Raw genomic sequence first — 17,634 nt, forward strand, 5'->3', positions numbered from 1 at the left:
TGTCTTTTTTTATATGTGTACATAAAAAAGCAATAAAGTTGATAGGTATGTACGATCATATTGATTATTGTGGCAATAATTAGCAAAGGATTACCAGAAACATCCTGTTCAGTTTTCCATTTTCCATCTTTTATAGTTGTTTTTCTATTTTTATGGTCATGTAGTAAAATCAATTCTAATTGCTAAAGTGGTTTTATTCAAACCGTGATACAAGCAGCCGTAAGAGTGATGCAATGCTATTCGGTATGACAAAGATGGGTTGACGGTGGGGCTCGGGAAGGCTACATAGTAGAAATTTTCTTCGAGCGGATAGACGCACATTCAATCAAGTACTTAATCTTTACTGTCGAGGGGAGTAAGAGAATGACTTTTATCTGAGGCTGTTAAAAAATTAAATGCTGGTGTTTATGGTTCGGAAAAATCGAGTTAAAAAATGATGATGATAAAAAAACAAATCCATATTCCTTCTTTATCAGAAAAGGGGTAATGTTGGTTGGTTATCTCCCCACTTCTCCGCATACAATTTGATTCATCTTGTGATACTTTTTACATGTAAATCAATAATATCATTTTGAACAACTCTGTCGAGTCAAAGTACTGTGTTGGTATCAATTATTGTATGAAATAAATTAACTGAAATGAAATACTGCCATGTCATTCTATAGCGATGTCATCACCGTAACGGTGGCATTCACTGTAACAAAGACGTCGTGATCGTACTGACGGTGTCATCACCAGTAATCCGTGACGGCTACTGTGCACGTGCTTGTGTTGACATTTTGTTGCCGCATTACAGAGGTGTGGCTGCCATACAAGCAACTGCATGCACGTATAGAAGCATGTCTCTTCTCATTCTGATTTGTCTATTTGTTACATATGATATTTAATAAACCGATTTTGACTTGGAGTGCGTAATTTTTGTTGAAGGACTGTGTGTTTCTAAAAATAGAATTATGACTTGTCTCAAAACGAACGCTTCGTCCCACTTCCGTACCTTTTTGTTGTGTTTTTTTTCAGATTGCTTACATTACTGTTTTTAAAAATAATAAAACAAGTGTAGCCTTTAACTTCGGTCGAAATATATTGATCTCGGACTGCGTCCTCGGTTAATATATCTTTTCTCGGGTTGACAAATCCAGGTATCGACCTCAGTCAAAGGCTATAATTGTATACTTTTTTCTCTCTCTCTCTCTCCCAAATCAGAGGTTGTACATGAACTGTATAAATGGTATTTGTTTCGCATAATATTTGCTATACAGTTCAAACGCTGACTGAGCAAAACCACGCAATATCTTAATTTCGAACAATCAGAGACCGCTGTGGCCAAAAAAATCCATACCAATTGCAATCTACGCATGGAAAAAAAACATAAACAAAAATCGTGGTATAAAAATAAGTCTCCCAAACTTTATCTTAGCTACATATATGTTCATCTGAATTGTCGAGTCCATAGTGATATATAATCTGGCTCCAACTTCTCGTCCATTCAGAAACAAATGATTTCTTGACTACACATTTGAAATAGTTACAATTTCTTAATTGTCATTTTTTTAGTCCTTGTGTCTTTATAGGTTTTAATATAACAAATGACGCACAACGCTTGGTGCACAGCTGATATACGTCTGGATAAAGCTATTTCCATGGCTTTGTATCTTCAGAGTCATATGTTTGTAAGAGACTTTTGTTGACAAATGTTTATGACCGGGATGATTTGTAAGGGTAATGATTTTGATATAAGTTTACCACTAACACAAATACATAAATAGAAAACTAAATACTGTTAATTGAACACGTATCGGAGGACCACACATAAGTTTTTCATTCATCTAAATATTAACCCTTTCACCCCTAGGTAACTTTAGTGGACTCTTAAACTTCCATGCATTTATTGGGATGATCTCCATATTATAGTCTACAGAGTACAGTGGTGAAAGCTTAAGGGTTAAGCATTAATTAAGATAAACGAATTTAATTTTTAATCGGTTCATCATAAAGATATAATTAATTCCACGGTGATAAGGAGAATACGAAGTACTCAACTGTTCCCGTGAAGGTCAGTCAGCATCTTATAGGAAATCAAACAATGGATCAAACCTCTCTTTTTTTCTCCAATAAAATAGAAAATAATTGAAAGTGAAAACAAAAAAACGGTAGCATCTCTAAATACAGACATTTTAATATATAACTTGAGAAGTGTGATATTTTTGTAATCGAAATGAAGTATATTTAAAGTTCTTGTTTTATTAGTGTAAAGTTGTTTTTTAATTCATAATCAACAATTCCCGGTTTAGATGCAAGGATAACGCGGTTATCTCCCCCTTATATATATTTCGTTCAGCGTAGCTTAGACGCTTTGTTGAAATGGCGTTCAATAAAGGACAGAACTGATCCCGATTTCAGAACATAAACAAGTATGGCGGAGTTCAAAAAAGTTCGAGCTAAGACAATTAGAAAACGTCGACATTCATCAAGTGGCGACGACGATTCTAACAACGAAGATGATGTCGGGTAAATATGTCCATGTGTCGATAGACTACAAATAGGAAGAATGATATAACATCTAGATAAAGTACCCAGCTAAGTGTAGTGATATCCAATATTAGTACCCCCTCCGCTGTTTCTCCACATTCACATACATGTACACGCATAGACAGTCACACACAAGATCCTTCATGCATGACTATCCGAGTATTCAACTTACTGATATTAAATAGTAAATGATATCACTTCTATCTCTGTAAAGTCTTGTCAACATGTCAAGGTATGGGTTGTTAATGGGGTTTAATTCAATTTCGTCACAGACAGATCCTCCAAATAACATAAATGTGTATACATAATACAGCTGGGTTATTGAAATGTACTAGTTATTGTAGTCCACTTAAACTAGCTTCCCACTTGCACTTGGTTGGTTTCAAAACAAGTCCTTTGTCACAAACCAAAATGATATTAATAACTGAACAATTACAGATGTAATTGATGTATTATGTATGTTGTTTTTTCTGGGGTTAAATGCTGGGGTATCAACACCTGGCCTATCATCATACAATCTTCATCACGCATGTGCAGACTAACTTCCTTATGCGAGAACAGTATAGCAACGAGGGAGTAATAGCACGAAACCAAGACGACGTGAAACAAGAATATGACGGTGTTGACTTTAGATGAGGCAGCGAGAAAATGATATTTATAATGTGGCCCGAACCGGCAACCATAAATATCAGTCTGTGCTGCTTTCAGTAAATGATATTGTTCCTTGATATTCCTTTCTAAATATTGCAGGTTAAAAATGCAAGATTTAAAGGAGATACAGAAGATGAGAACAAGGCCTAATGGTGTGAGCGCAGAAACACTGTTAGTGGGAAAGGAACTCGCCACCAAACAAACCCCTAAAGATGTAGGTGACATTATCTAAAGCTTTCAGAAATTTACATCTGTCACATTGTCTTATCAAGTTTGTCTTTCAACAAATTCATTTCTAGTGTGTTGGCAACTCATTTTTCTGCAGCCTCTAAGAATGATTTCAAAATCATTTCAAAGTCTTGATCACCACTGAAGGATGATCCTTTGCTGTATTTTTACAAAAATACTGACTTCAAGTGAAAACTTCAGATTCAAAAGCCTGATTATTACTTTGAAGTTTTTTTTTATATATATTTTAGACCATTTAACCAGAATTCTTGCAATCGTCTACAATGTACACCTACATAGTAATGTGGTAGTAATTCACATCTCATATGTGTGAAGTGCATTTGCTTGATTGACTGATTTCAGGAGACCATTTATCTGAATTTTATGTATACACATTTGTGTTATTTGGAGCATCTTTCTGTGAATAATGTGTAAGTTGTATACGTATAGTTGATAATATTTGCAGGTATTTAATTTCGCTATACATCTGTATTCCCAGTTACCGAATATATATAGCATGAAAATAAATACCAAGTGATTATTAATACCATGATTTACAATCTTCTTTATCATATTTTACTTTATTTTGATAAAACATGTTAAGAATAAATTCCATATATGGATTGAACGGTGTTTTTTAAAATTTTCATGCTGGTATGAACGCAAATCGGTTACAACTGATTTGCGTTCATACCGACATGAAAATTAAAAAATGCCCTTCAATCCATATTTTTACATTTTTACTATAGAACAATTGTTTAGTTTTATCTATTTGTTCTTAAATAATTTATTTATTTACTGCGTTTTATTTATGGGCCGTCCTTTCAACGACATTGGCGGAACCCTTTCACCACTGTAAACCATAATGGACTCATCCATATCAATGCATGGTAGAGAGTCTACTAAAGTTACATAGGGGTGAAAGGGTTAAATTAAATTGACGCCAATAATTAATTGTAGTCATTTAAGGTGGCTCGACACATCGTCATCAGCGTCCATTTTCGTGACGTACTTCTGGAAAAAGTACAGCTCGGACTCAATTATCTTGATCGAAATGTGCATGTACACCGTGTCGTCATTTCCGTTTTGCGTATCGGGTATTCAATATCGTAGTGCAAATAATAATAACACCTGGGCCGTTTGCGTTTAAACGGTCAAACCGATCGGACCACTGTTGTTCGTTTATTAAATAAGGTAGGACCTAGCTATCTGATGCTGCTTTCGGGCGAGCATTGAGAAAGCCTTGCAAGTCTTGCATACACATTTGTAGGTCCGCCAGGATTTATACCCGGAATTGTTACATTTATAAACGGTCAAACCGGTTGTTCCGCATAAACGAACAGGCCCCTGGTAAACAATAGTACACGTGCGTGCCGATGATATGTCAACACCCGATATCGAGATTTTACCGGGAAATGTATAATCACACGTACTTCAGGAATAAAGCTTTCCAATTCATTGACATAAACAGACTCACGGGAAGACAGTGACATGAGACCAGACGACCTCAAGAAGGTCATATAGGAAACACATGGAATGCGGACGTACCAACCTCATATGTGCATATCACGTGCTTACACGAGTTCATAAGCTGAGGGAGTTTCGCTCTGTCGATTAAATCGTGTTTACAAATGTAGTCTACTTACTCTGTGAAAATAATGTTTTGTAAAATATCAAGATACCTATGAAATGCATGTGTGAGGGCACGTGAGAACGGCATACCATGCGATAGCCTCTGGTCACATATGTACCTGACATGTAATTATAAATATACCGTGAGTTAGCGGACTGTGGAATGATGTCCAAAGTGTACATGACTGAGGGTAATTTGGTTCCATTAAAGAACAATAAATTGATAATTTTGATATCATATTTTTGATTTATTTCCATCATTTGTTATATGTAAACAGAGACAACTGTCATTGTGTAAATGTCATCCCTCTGCAAAAAGTTCCGATTTTTTTCAAGGAAGATAACTCTCACCCGGATCAAAGTGATTGTAAAATGTAAAATAAATTAATTATAAAGCCATTGTGTATATTTTGTTCAATTTCCCACTCTATATGTATAGATCTGTGTGTCCTGTTTGCTTTTAGCTTGTAGATAATCACTTTTATCCGTTCAAATTCAATAAAAAACACTTTGTGTAACATGTGTTACATATTTTGCGATAAATAAAATATTTGTAGGATTAATTATAAATGCTTCTTTTCATTTTTTTATTGTTTTTATTGTTCCGAACAATGCCACACACAAAAAAAACCGGAAAATATTAAAAGTGGCGAAAATTCAATTTTTTGGTATTTTTTCCAAAAAATTCCTCAAACTATCGGAATGTTTAGATTTTCATAAAATTACCTCTACATAGTTGCATAACCATTATATGAAAGTTTCAACGAATTTTGCTGGTTAATTGCGAAAGTGTGGAGCCACCTTAAGTGTTTGACCTAGGGGCATTCTCCATGTTATCCGAAGCGAAGTGACAAGACTCTCTATTGAACAAGGTTAATCCATGATGTCAAAAGTAAATCACATGTTTACATCTGGAGAGGTTTTGCTTTCATACTCAAATGAAATTCATTTCTGCTGGTAATTAATGTTCATATAATTGGTTGCAGTGCAAAATGTACATATAAGATAAACACCAAGTACCATCGCAACTGCAATATTTTTTCCTGGCAATGTTGCACCAAATTTAATCCCTGCGAAGTAATTCTGATTGGGTACAACCCCAAAATTGAAGCCTCAAGTAATTTAAAAACAACTATATACATTATCCAGCATTGTGTACGTCACAAGTGTTATATCTGTGTTTATTGTTGAGGTTCAGCCCTCCTAGGATCTTTGTGTACAATGTTCGTTAGGTTTAACCTATTATGTGCTTATACCTTAACCCTTTCGCCACTGTAGACCATAATGGACCCCTCCATATGAATGCATGGTAGAGTCTACTAAAGTTACATAGGAGTGAAAGGGTTAACTTAGATACTGGATGTACTTTTGATGGCTATGACAATGTTATTTGTCTGTAAACTATGTTTATCTGGGAAAACACCTGTATCATGATATCTTTTGATTGGTACTTGCAATTGCATTTTTTGTTTCCTGTTATTTTGATTGTGTTTTATTATAATATTGTTAATCATTCTTATCTTTTTCCTGTTACAGAATGACCCATACAAAATGGCTACTGGAGGATTTGTAGATATGAAGGCTTTAAAATATAAGTAAGTCTGAGAGGATGACACATGGTTTTACTGCTAAATGTTCAAACATAGATCTACACCAATAAACATGTATATATTATTGTAGTCATTACATTTTAAACTGCGAAATGAAAAGATTCACGGTTAAAATAAAGTGATTTTTTTCTAGCGTGAAAAGTAAGTTTTCAGAAATTTCACAGTAAACTGACTTCTCAGAGCTGTTCACTTGAAAATGTTGGCAATAATTATAATTAAAAAGAACATATCTCATTGATTTAGATTGTGGCACCCTTAATGAATCCCTCAACACAAAGTCATTTGATGCCCCTTTGACAAAATGTTTTGACACATCAGTACATGCTATAATCAGCTAGTGTCCTTGGCAAATGTAATACATTTCTGTAAAAGGAATTTCTTTGATAAATCCTGAAATGAATGCTTAACATATTTTTCAGTTAGGTTTATTAAAGTTTTCCATGGAATATAAGTATATTCATCAAGAAGAAAGGTCAAGTATCCTCTGTATCAATATGTTAGCTAGGCGGTAACTTTTTATTTTAAAAAAAGGACAGATTTTTTGAAAGTATCAGAACCTTATATAATATTCTCCCCCCTTCTCCCACAAAAAAGAAAGAAATTCTGACATATCATGATCATTTGTTTACATATGTTTGATAAATCTAGCATGTAACAGCCCTTCAGAACAATAAGGTAAGACAGGGCCTCTCAGTAGCAAACATTTGTAATTCAAATAATAGGTGACCACATGAGACAAAAAGAAAAATAATTGTAAGAAAAGAAAACATATACTAGTACCATATTAGATTAAGTATAAGCAGCATGAGTTATTAAACTTCATATGAATTGAATAGATGGGAAAGAGAATCTGTTCCATTCTTTAACACTTCAGTTCTCTCCTCTTAAAGAATTTGATAAATTAATTACTTCTTTGTACAGTGTTAATAATGTTCCCGTATTTTTCTTACAGACCAGTACAAGTGGAAGATAGTGAATCTATAGGTACTGCGTTCGCTGCTGAAACGAACCGACGAGACGAAGACACAGAGATGTTAGTGTTCATTTCTTGAAATTTTGTTACTTGATGATATTCATTTGTTTGGTATAACTAATTAATGCTAAGTTTGCTATGAACACAAACAGTTTTAACATCCACAAAGGGACAGAATAGGTAAATATATTACCCATCCCTCTGACTGCCTGTAGTATTAGAGTGCTTTTTGGCGAAATATCTCGATATTTTCTGACAGCTGACGTTACTGATTTGGCACATTGTCGCTAAGTGAGTTGTTTTCAGCAACTTGGAGTCGAGACACCGATCATTTGCACTCTTTTTGCTTGACAAAGGAAACAGACGTTTTCGAAAGCTTGCAAAGTAAGTTTTCAATTACTGTTTGTGTTCAAAACAACCTTAACATTGCTCCCTTGATGATATATTAACATACTGTTACATATAGGATAAAACTTGGTTATGTTATTTGGTTAATAAATACAAGAGTGGTATATGTAGACATCTATGATGTCTGGGGAATGTGAAAAATATCACAATAAAAAGAATATTGAATATTTTGTAGTTGCAATGCAAAAGGGGACCAAAGGGTATTTAAGGTGTTCTTTCAAAAGGGGACCAAAGGGTATTTATGGTATTCATTAAAAAGGGGACCAAAGGGGACCAACTGGTATTCAAGATATTCATGAAGTTTTTAATAGTTAAGCTACAGGTAAGTTATAAATTGAAAACAAAATGTGGAAGATTTTTTAAATGGATAAACAATAATATACATTATGAAATAATATAACATATGGTATCATTGTTCTTGTTTAGGTTGAAGTATGTAGAGGATGAGTTGTCCAAGAGGAAAGGTCACCACAAGGAGGAGATCACTGACAAGTAAGTTTACAGATACAGCAGCTATGATATCAGTCCGACTGTAAGGGTGGAGAATTCTACAGCTGTGATATCAGTCCGACTGTAAGGGTGGAGAATTCTACAGCTGTGATATCAGTCCGACTGTGAGGGAGGAGAATTCTACAGCTGTGGTATCAGTCCGACTGTAAGGGGGGAGAATTCTACAGCTGTGGTATCAGTCCGACTGTTAGGATGGAGAATTCTACAGCTGTGATATCAGTCCGACTGTAAGGGTGAATTCTACAGCTGTGATATCAGTCTGACTGTGAGGGTGGAGAATTCTACAGCTGTGATATCAGTCCGACTGTAAGGGTGGAGAATTCTACAGCTGTGATATCAGTCCGACTGTAAGGGTGGAGAATTCTACAGCTGTGATACAAAAAATGTATCAATAATTTTTACGAAAGTGGCTTGATTTTGAGGCTTTTGGATGACTGAAATTTCCATTTAACTTTTATAGAAAAAGAGAAAGCTTTGTTCCAAAATGTACAAAAACAATTACCGGTAGTATTAGTATCCTGTTTTGTTTCTAGCTGGATTTTGGGTTTACTTTTATTACTATAACGGATTACTCATATTCTATAACTTATATATGATAAGGCTTTTATATATAAGGATCGTTTGTTACTCCATTTCAGAATAATTTAACACATTCAGGTTGATTCACTCATCATCAGACAGAAGCTACTACTGTAGACATTGTAAGGTAATCAGAAGTTTACCAAACTGTACATACATGTACACACTAGCGAGGAGATCAGTCTCTGGTAAACTATCCTGGGTGTTACCATATATATAACATGGGGTGTTTTTTTCAGGCAGATGTGTAATTCATTGTAAACGTTTGTGCTGATGATGACACTACTAGTGTGTTGAGACATACATGGCAATAAAATTGCTGATCAATTTCTTCATGCTGATTTAAAAATGCATTTTTTCTGAAAATTTTATGAAGTCTTGGTCAAATTTATAAAATTTTGTGATGTATTTTAGTAAATTATGTTTGCTTTGGTTTTATAAGCTCACCTGGCCCGAAGGGCCAAGTGAGCTTATGGCATGGTGCGGTGTCCGGCCTCCGTCTGGCGTCCAACGTCAACTTTTTACTTTCATCAACTTCTTCTCAGTAACCAAAAGGCCTAGGGTGATGATATATGGTCAGAAGCATGCTTGGATGAAGGGCTACCAAGTGTGTTCAAATAAATGACCTTCATCAATTTTCAAGGTCACAGGGGTCAAATATGTTAAAATCTTTAAACATTTTCTTCTAAATAACCAAGAGGCCTAGGATGATGATATTTGGCCAGTAACATGCTTGGATGAAGGGCTTCCAAGTTTGTTCAAATAAATGACCTTGCCTTATATTCAAGGTCACAGGGATCAAATATGTTAAAATCTTTTAAACAACTTCCTCTGAATAACCAAAAGGTCTAGGGTGATGATATTTGGCCAGTAACATGCTGGCATGAAGGGCTACCAAGTTTGTTCAAATAAATGACCTTGACCTACATGTATATCCAAGGTCACAGGGGCCAAATATGTTAAAAACATTTAAACAACTTCTTCTGAAAAACCAAGAGGCCTAGGGTGATAATATTTAGCCACTTACATGCTGGGATGAAGGGCTGCCAGGATTTTTCAAATAATTGAGCTTGACTTATATTCAAGGTCACAGGGGTCAAATATGTTAAAAACATGTAAACAATTTCTTCTGAATAACCAAGAGGTCTAGGGTGATGATAGTAGGCAAGTAACATGCTGGGATGAAGGGCTACTAAGTTTGTTCAAATAAAGGACCTTGACCCACTTTCAAGGTCACAGGGGTCAAATATGTTTAAAACTTTTAAACAACTTTTTCTGAATAACCAAGAGGCCTAGGGTGATGATATTTGGGCAGTAATATGCTGGGATAAAGGGCTACCAAGTTTGTTCAAATAAATGACCTTGACACGTTATATTCAAGGTCACAGAGGGCAAACATGTTTTAAACATTTAAACAACTTCTTCTGAATAACCAATAGGCCTAGGGTGATGATATTTGGCTAGTAGCATGCTGGGATGAAGGGCTATAAAGTTTGTTCAAATGAATGACCTTCATCTTTTTTCAAGGTCACAGGGTCAAATATGTTCTCTACCTTTAAACAACTTCTTCTGAATAACCAAGAGGCCTAGGATAATGCCAGTAACATGCTGGGACGAAGGACTACCAAGTTCAAATGAATGACCTTGACATATATATTTTAAGGTCACAGGGGTCGCAAATATGTTTAAAACCATTGAATGACTTTTTCTTAATATGCAAAAGGCCAAGGGTGATGATATTTGGCCATTAACATGCTGGGTTGAAGGACTACCAAGTGAATGACCTTTGCCCATATTCAAGGTCACAGTGGTCAATATATGTTTAAATCTTAAAATGATTTGTTCTGTATAACCAAACGGTCCAGGGTAATGATATTTTTGCAGAAGCATGCTGGGTTGGAAGACTATAAACTCTGTTCAACCTAATGTTATAATGTCCTTGTTCGACATTCAAGGTCACAGGTGTCATATGTTTAAATCTTTTAATAGGTTCTTATGAATGAAACACTGATATTTTGCCTGTAGCTGTATTTTAGTCCACTTTTAAGATTACAAGTGTGAGATTAATACCAGGTGAGCGATGCAGGCCCATTGTGCCTCTTTTTTTGTTTAACCTATTTTTAACAGCTAAAGTCATTTTTTTTAACAATTTTTAGGTCCAAAAAGCCGGAAAATAAACTGTTTGCTCTACCAGATAATCTGAAAGTGGAATCTAGTCGGAAAAGGACAGAAGACATGTTGTCCAACCAGATGTTGTCAGGTATACCAGAGGTGGACCTGGGTATAGAGTAAGTATCAATTCACAGGTCTATCAATGAGATATTGTAGTCTATTAGTGTTAATCCTTATAGGATTAATTTGTTTTTGTTTTCATATCAAAAAATCAAATTTTACAGATTTGTCCTAGTTCTCTTTTGATACCACAATAAAAGTAATCCCACAAGAATTTGCATAGCAAATTTTACTGTGAAATGATTGGGTGATGATGTTAAAATATTTTGGCTTCGACTGTTGGTTGGGCAGTAAAATAATTTAGGCTTGATGTGATACACACAGTATACACACATTTTTATCATGTTTTCTATAAAAACATACTGGTATTAATATTAGTTATAGGCAATGGATAGCAGTTTTTAGAGAATTGTGGGGGAAAACCAGTATTAAATAAACAATCTATTGAATATTCATTATACATTTTGTAAGTTGTTCTTTTCTTTTACATGCCAATGATTTGAAAACTGAAATAGTTTTTCATAACTCCTAAATGTCAATTAAAATATAGCTTTCACTCCATGTATGAGTCTGAGACGCCTTCTATCATTATATAAATAATTGAACTCGGCATTAGTAAAATAAGTTTCATTGAAAATGTATCGCACGTTTGTGTGTATATATACATATGAATTAATATTGAAGTAATGTCAGTGTAGATATATTCTTCAGGCACAACTTTGGGATGAAATAATGTGAATAATGATTTACTTAGACTACGATTATCAAAGTACATGTATAATTAACTAAAATGATTAATCATTACTAGCTGGAAATAGAAAAAAAATCTTTCATTGTAGAAAATGAATTTTAAATGATTTAATAATATCCAAACCGTGGCTCTTACTCTGATGATAGTTTAAGTTGCCTTAAATTTCCTTATTGTTTGTTTTGCAGGGCCAAGATCAGCAACATTGAGGCGACAGAGGAGGCCAAACAGAAACTGCTGACGGAGAGAATGAGGAAGAGAGAAAAGGAGATATCAGATTTTGTCCCTACAAATATGGCTGCCAACTTTGTTCAGCACAACAGATGTACGTATCGTCATTGTTGAAAAAGATAGCCTCTAGTTTTCCAGTTAGATAAGCTTGTATCATATTTCATAATACATAAACTATTGTGATAATCGAGTACAATGGCGAGTTGGTAATTTTGTTTTGACTACAAAAACTGCTATATTAAATTACTTCCAGATGAAATCATATCTCAATTACATTGTATTCAGCTACAAGTAATAGTGATTTAAAAAAACATATCACTTTTCTTTTTAATTTTACTTCACAGAGCCATGTTTTTGAATATGTGATATCATGATTCTCAGGAATCAGAAATAAAAAGGGATCCTAATTTGAACTATATCAGCTAGATTCAGAATACAAAGAAAGGAGAAGAGGGAATCACAATGTTTTACCACAGTATTCTTAATTAACTTGATTTAGGATCTATCATGAAGTCAATTACATTTGTAGTGAGATCCTTGTTTTTTCCTGTACTAATTAAGAGCAAAACTCATTCATATTAAAATACTTGAAGATTTCTTCATTCTCAAATTTAGATATGTACATGTGATGTTGCTTATTAAGTGTAGAATTAAAAATTTCGTTTTATAGAACAATTGGAAGCATATATTGGCAACATTTAATGGAGTCAAAGTTTCTTGTTGTTTACATGTTGTATATTCTAGCATTGAAAAAAAAGTGGGTTTTTTATAACTTGATTTTTTTCTGGCAATGATGCATTTGATCTTAATGATATATATTTGATTGCTAAACTTGATATTGCAAAACTTGATATACTTCATAGAACAGAAGTCTATATCAACAGAATACCACTGAATACTGATGAAAATACTAGCAAACACTCTTGTTTTAGTACAGTTTTGTACATGCTGTATATAAGTGAAAAGGTTCAAATTGTCCTTGTAGTGGTTGATAAAATAAACAAAAACATGTATGAGTATTACAATCCTCTGGTGTGTTTGCTTCTCCAGGCCTATTCAGAGGAATACTTGACATATACTATTTATGATATCATACACGTAAGACATTAGCATCATTACAGATCGATACCAGCAACTGATGATGTCATAACAATAGCACACACACAAACTGATGATGTCACAACAATAGCACACACACAAACTGATGATGTCATAGCAATAGCACACACACAAACTGATGATGTCATAACAATAGCACACACACAAACTGATGATGTCACACTTTTACAATGCATCAAATATTCAGGACATCATACCAACAGCACCTTTTTATACAAAAATTGATGATGTCACAATACTAATATTTGTTACCTATTGTGATGTTTGTGTATGTTTTCAGTCAAAATAGAGGATACCAAACCACTACTGAAGAAAGAAGAGGCGCCTCGCCCTGAGCCTGTCAGAGTCGGTGATGTGGAGCGGCTACAGACTCCAATAGGTTTGTTTATTGCAGCTTTTACGCTGTCAATATTTGTTATTGTGTCATGTGGGTCGTTCATCTTTTTGTTTTGTGAAACTCTTAAGTTATATTGAAAAGTCAGAATTTTTATTTGGGTTTTATTCTAGAATTATTTGAGTAATATTATGCATAAACAAGGAATTTTCACTTTCTACATAAATCAGTTGAAGTTGTGTTAAAAATTATTATGACATGCATTCAGAACATCTAAGAAATATTAAATCCACACTTTTTTCATGTTTTTTTTTTTTTTAGTTTCAAAAAAATGAAAGCAGTAGTCTGGTAGCTAGTGATATAAAGAAAATGGTCCTCCTTCATTCGATTTTGGATTTATCCAATCTGTCTAAAAATAGATCACACTAGAAGTGTACTTTACTTACCATTCTGTATCAGTATAAATGTATTTCAATAAATTTGTACCAGTCAACTTTTTTGTTGTATACAGGTGCTGATGGCAAGTCAAAAACCGCTGAAAAAGCCACAGATGATTTTTACTTTGAAAAATTCAAGAAACAAATGAGAAGATACTGAAATTGATCAGGTACAACTGACAAGTCAGCTGATTTTCACATCTTGGAGATCTGTCGCTAAGTCTGCCTTAGATTCTATAGTAACGTGCAAGGTTAACTGTATGATATTAAATAAGTTAAAGAATTGCTTACGTTGTACACGTGACCTTGAGAATCAGAGTGGGCATGAGTGACCTCAGCCAGCAGGCCTGTGCTGTATGAATACTGACCGCTCTGTCATTGCTAACACCCAGGCATCTTGTTGAACAATAGATTTTATATCAAGAGCTGACACTGTAATGTGTGCGAGATATTAAATGTACATCAGATATCAAGGCATTAGGTTTGTTCAATGATTAAAAAATGAATGACATTTGTTGGCAGGTACATGTACCTGCTCACAAATGTCATTCATTTGTTATCACTGAACAAACCGGATGCCTTGATATCTGATGTACATTTAATATCTCACACACATTGTACAAATATATATAGAAAACTTGATCATATAGATAACAAATAACTCACAGAGCAAATGGCCTTGGGATGTTTTATGAACTGGACGATCACCAAAACAAGGTGTAATGGACCAAAGCAAAGCTAAGGCCTATATACTTATTTTGGGTCACTGACCAGACCCTGATCTGTCATATGACCTGAACTTCTGTTCAGTATTTTGTTATGCTATTCAAAATCTTTGGTAGTCAATGACCACAAATGTGTAAATCAACAAAAGACATGTCTAAATACTTATTGTGATGTCAGTATAAATAAAAAAAGCACAGAGCTAATTGGTCATATGGGAAATAGTGACTGTGTAGGTTTGCAATGAATGAAGAGTGGTCTGGAGTGTTTGAGCACCTGTGTGCTTGTAAGTACATGATCAACCCCTGAGGTCGGGGGTAATTTGTGTTGGACCTGTTAACAATTTTTTTTAAAATTGTTTAAATTAAGAATTTGATTTGACTTTGGCTAGGAATGCTTCATGCCAAGTTTTGTCAAAATCCTGTCAGTCATTCTAGACTATTATCTATAGGCTAATTGGAACAGTTGATGGACAGGCGCTACCCTACAGCATAAGCCCACATCACTGAAGGTTCGGCAAGCTACATGTGGAAAAGAAAGAATGATTGAATGAATGAATTGAAGAGTGAAAACGCAAAGAAATAAATATGAAATTGATATTTTTTGTTAGAGGTTTTTAATGTTAGAATATAGGAGGTTGAAAGCGTGCAATTTGCTAAAGTGAATGATTTATTGTAAGTGTATGTGATGGTCAGTCATGTAAACATACTTGTATTAATTCTTGTGTCATATGAATAAAATAAAAAGCTGAGTAATAATTGCAGGTTTTCTTTGATTTCTTTTCCACTGAAATTTTGTGTTATGGCGTATCCATGTTATAACTATCAGTTTTCAGTAAATCAGATTTATCTACTTTGATATATACGTAGAAACATCAACTAGCGTAAACATTGAACAATGTGCAGGCACTTTTAAATATCTTTGCATATTCACTCACACAATCAGATTGATTGCAATGACTGTATTGCTGTCTTTTAAAGTTCTCATTTAATGATTAAGTTACTGCATGTAAAAAAAGCAAACATACTTACGTTTGAAGTATATTTTGTAATGAAAAGAAGTATGGAAGTATGCTACATGCTTGTATTTTTTTTAAAATAGTACTTATTTTATAAAAGAAATTTTTAAAATATCAAAATCTTCGTATACTTTCCAACCCAAAACTTTTATCTCTGATGTTTAAGGAATAGATTGATAACACAAACTGTATTTTAGACATTTTTAAACATATATTTTACACACTTAGAACTATTCCTAAAGACAGTTGTGTTAAAGAGTGTAACCAAAATTTGATTGTGCCAATATATCTGGTACATGGTACATATTGTACAGTCTAACAGTCTGGGTCTCTGCTATGGTCATCAATTAGAGATGAGTGGAATTAGTTCCGATTACATATCGTCACTGTACAAGGGGTGTAGCAACTCGATGGTGGGAGACAGACAAGTACTACTTTGACACCTATTATATATACTTATTGCCCACTCCCCCTACTGGAAGTGTTATATAACCGGAGATGTGTATTTTACACAGTAAGGAATACCAGCACCGACATGCTAGTATTAGTGAAACAGGTTTTGTGCAGGTAACATGGACAAATGTAACGGGGATCTTAATGTGAAATATTTCAGCATGCTCTCTTTAACCGCTGGTAAAATATCAACTACTAGAAATCTGCAAACAATCGCAGCATAGAATGAATAACACAAGGATTACTTAATATTGTATATTTTTATTTTTATTTTTTTTAAAGTTTTAATTGAATGTTTGAAGCAATCAAATAAAAAATAAAAACAAGTTATTTAAAAATGTTGTACATGGATTTTTTTTAAAAGTTATGTTTATTTACAGGTAACAGATCAACTAAACATCTTGAATATTAATAATAGAAATAATCATTTGATTGATTACCATGGTGCGACCACTGCTATTACGGTAACGTTCACTTCAATAACCACAGTATTTAGCAGTACTGGAATCAACGTTTTTACCATATATGGCAATGTTTGAATAAATGTTATCATATACCGCGATGTTTATATTACCATATATGGTAACATTGAACATAACATGACGTGAAAACAATCATAAAGGACAAATATAAGTCATGGTATTTTTTTACTGCCATAACAACATCTACAGCCAATTAATATATATATATATATATTTATATAACACATTACCATATATGGTAAATTATTATTTGATCTTGACCACATGTGGTAGACTATCATAACGGCGCTTTCATATCATAAATGGCAGATATCCCTGAATTTTGAAATGGATAAATTATTCCAAAACCTTAATACATATTTTCCATCAATAATCGAATACTTTGACTTTTGGATAATCATCGAAAAATTGCCTTAAAATGAAATGTCCATCACGCTTAAAAATCAGAACCGATTAATAATTAAGATTATCAACATTCAAGGATATCTACGGTAACATCGTATGTTTCACAAATACTCTCAAACAAATCACAGCTTTTTGGAAGAATGAAGCAAACCAGTTGTACAGCTATATAATGACATAATAATACAAATAGCAGCAGTACTACTTCTTATGTGCTAGCGACACTCTCATCGCAACGGGAGGCATTAGCTGGAAGGTAAAATAATAATATTAAAAATTTATAAAATGGAGGGCTAATTGGTGGTAGGGGACATATGTAAGTTCATATAAGGGCA

At 33.9% G+C, this 17,634-nt stretch overlaps 1 protein-coding gene across 1 annotated transcript; it reads left to right on the forward strand.

Moving 5' to 3' along the window:
- Nucleotides 1–2,367: 2,367 nt before the first annotated feature.
- Nucleotides 2,368–15,703, forward strand: LOC110467404 (uncharacterized protein C9orf78 homolog). The gene is made up of 9 exons (XM_021524549.1): nucleotides 2,368–2,508; nucleotides 3,280–3,394; nucleotides 6,577–6,635; nucleotides 7,603–7,683; nucleotides 8,458–8,523; nucleotides 11,277–11,408; nucleotides 12,289–12,425; nucleotides 13,731–13,829; nucleotides 14,296–15,703. Exons 1-9 carry the CDS (start codon nucleotides 2,414–2,416, stop codon nucleotides 14,379–14,381), a joined length of 870 nt encoding a protein of 289 aa, XP_021380224.1. The 5' UTR covers nucleotides 2,368–2,413; the 3' UTR covers nucleotides 14,382–15,703.
- The last annotated feature ends 1,931 nt before the right edge of the window (nucleotides 15,704–17,634 follow it).

Source organism: Mizuhopecten yessoensis, unplaced genomic scaffold (assembly GCF_002113885.1).
Source record: "Mizuhopecten yessoensis strain PY_sf001 unplaced genomic scaffold, ASM211388v2 scaffold11173, whole genome shotgun sequence".
NCBI lineage: Eukaryota > Metazoa > Mollusca > Bivalvia > Pectinida > Pectinidae > Mizuhopecten > Mizuhopecten yessoensis.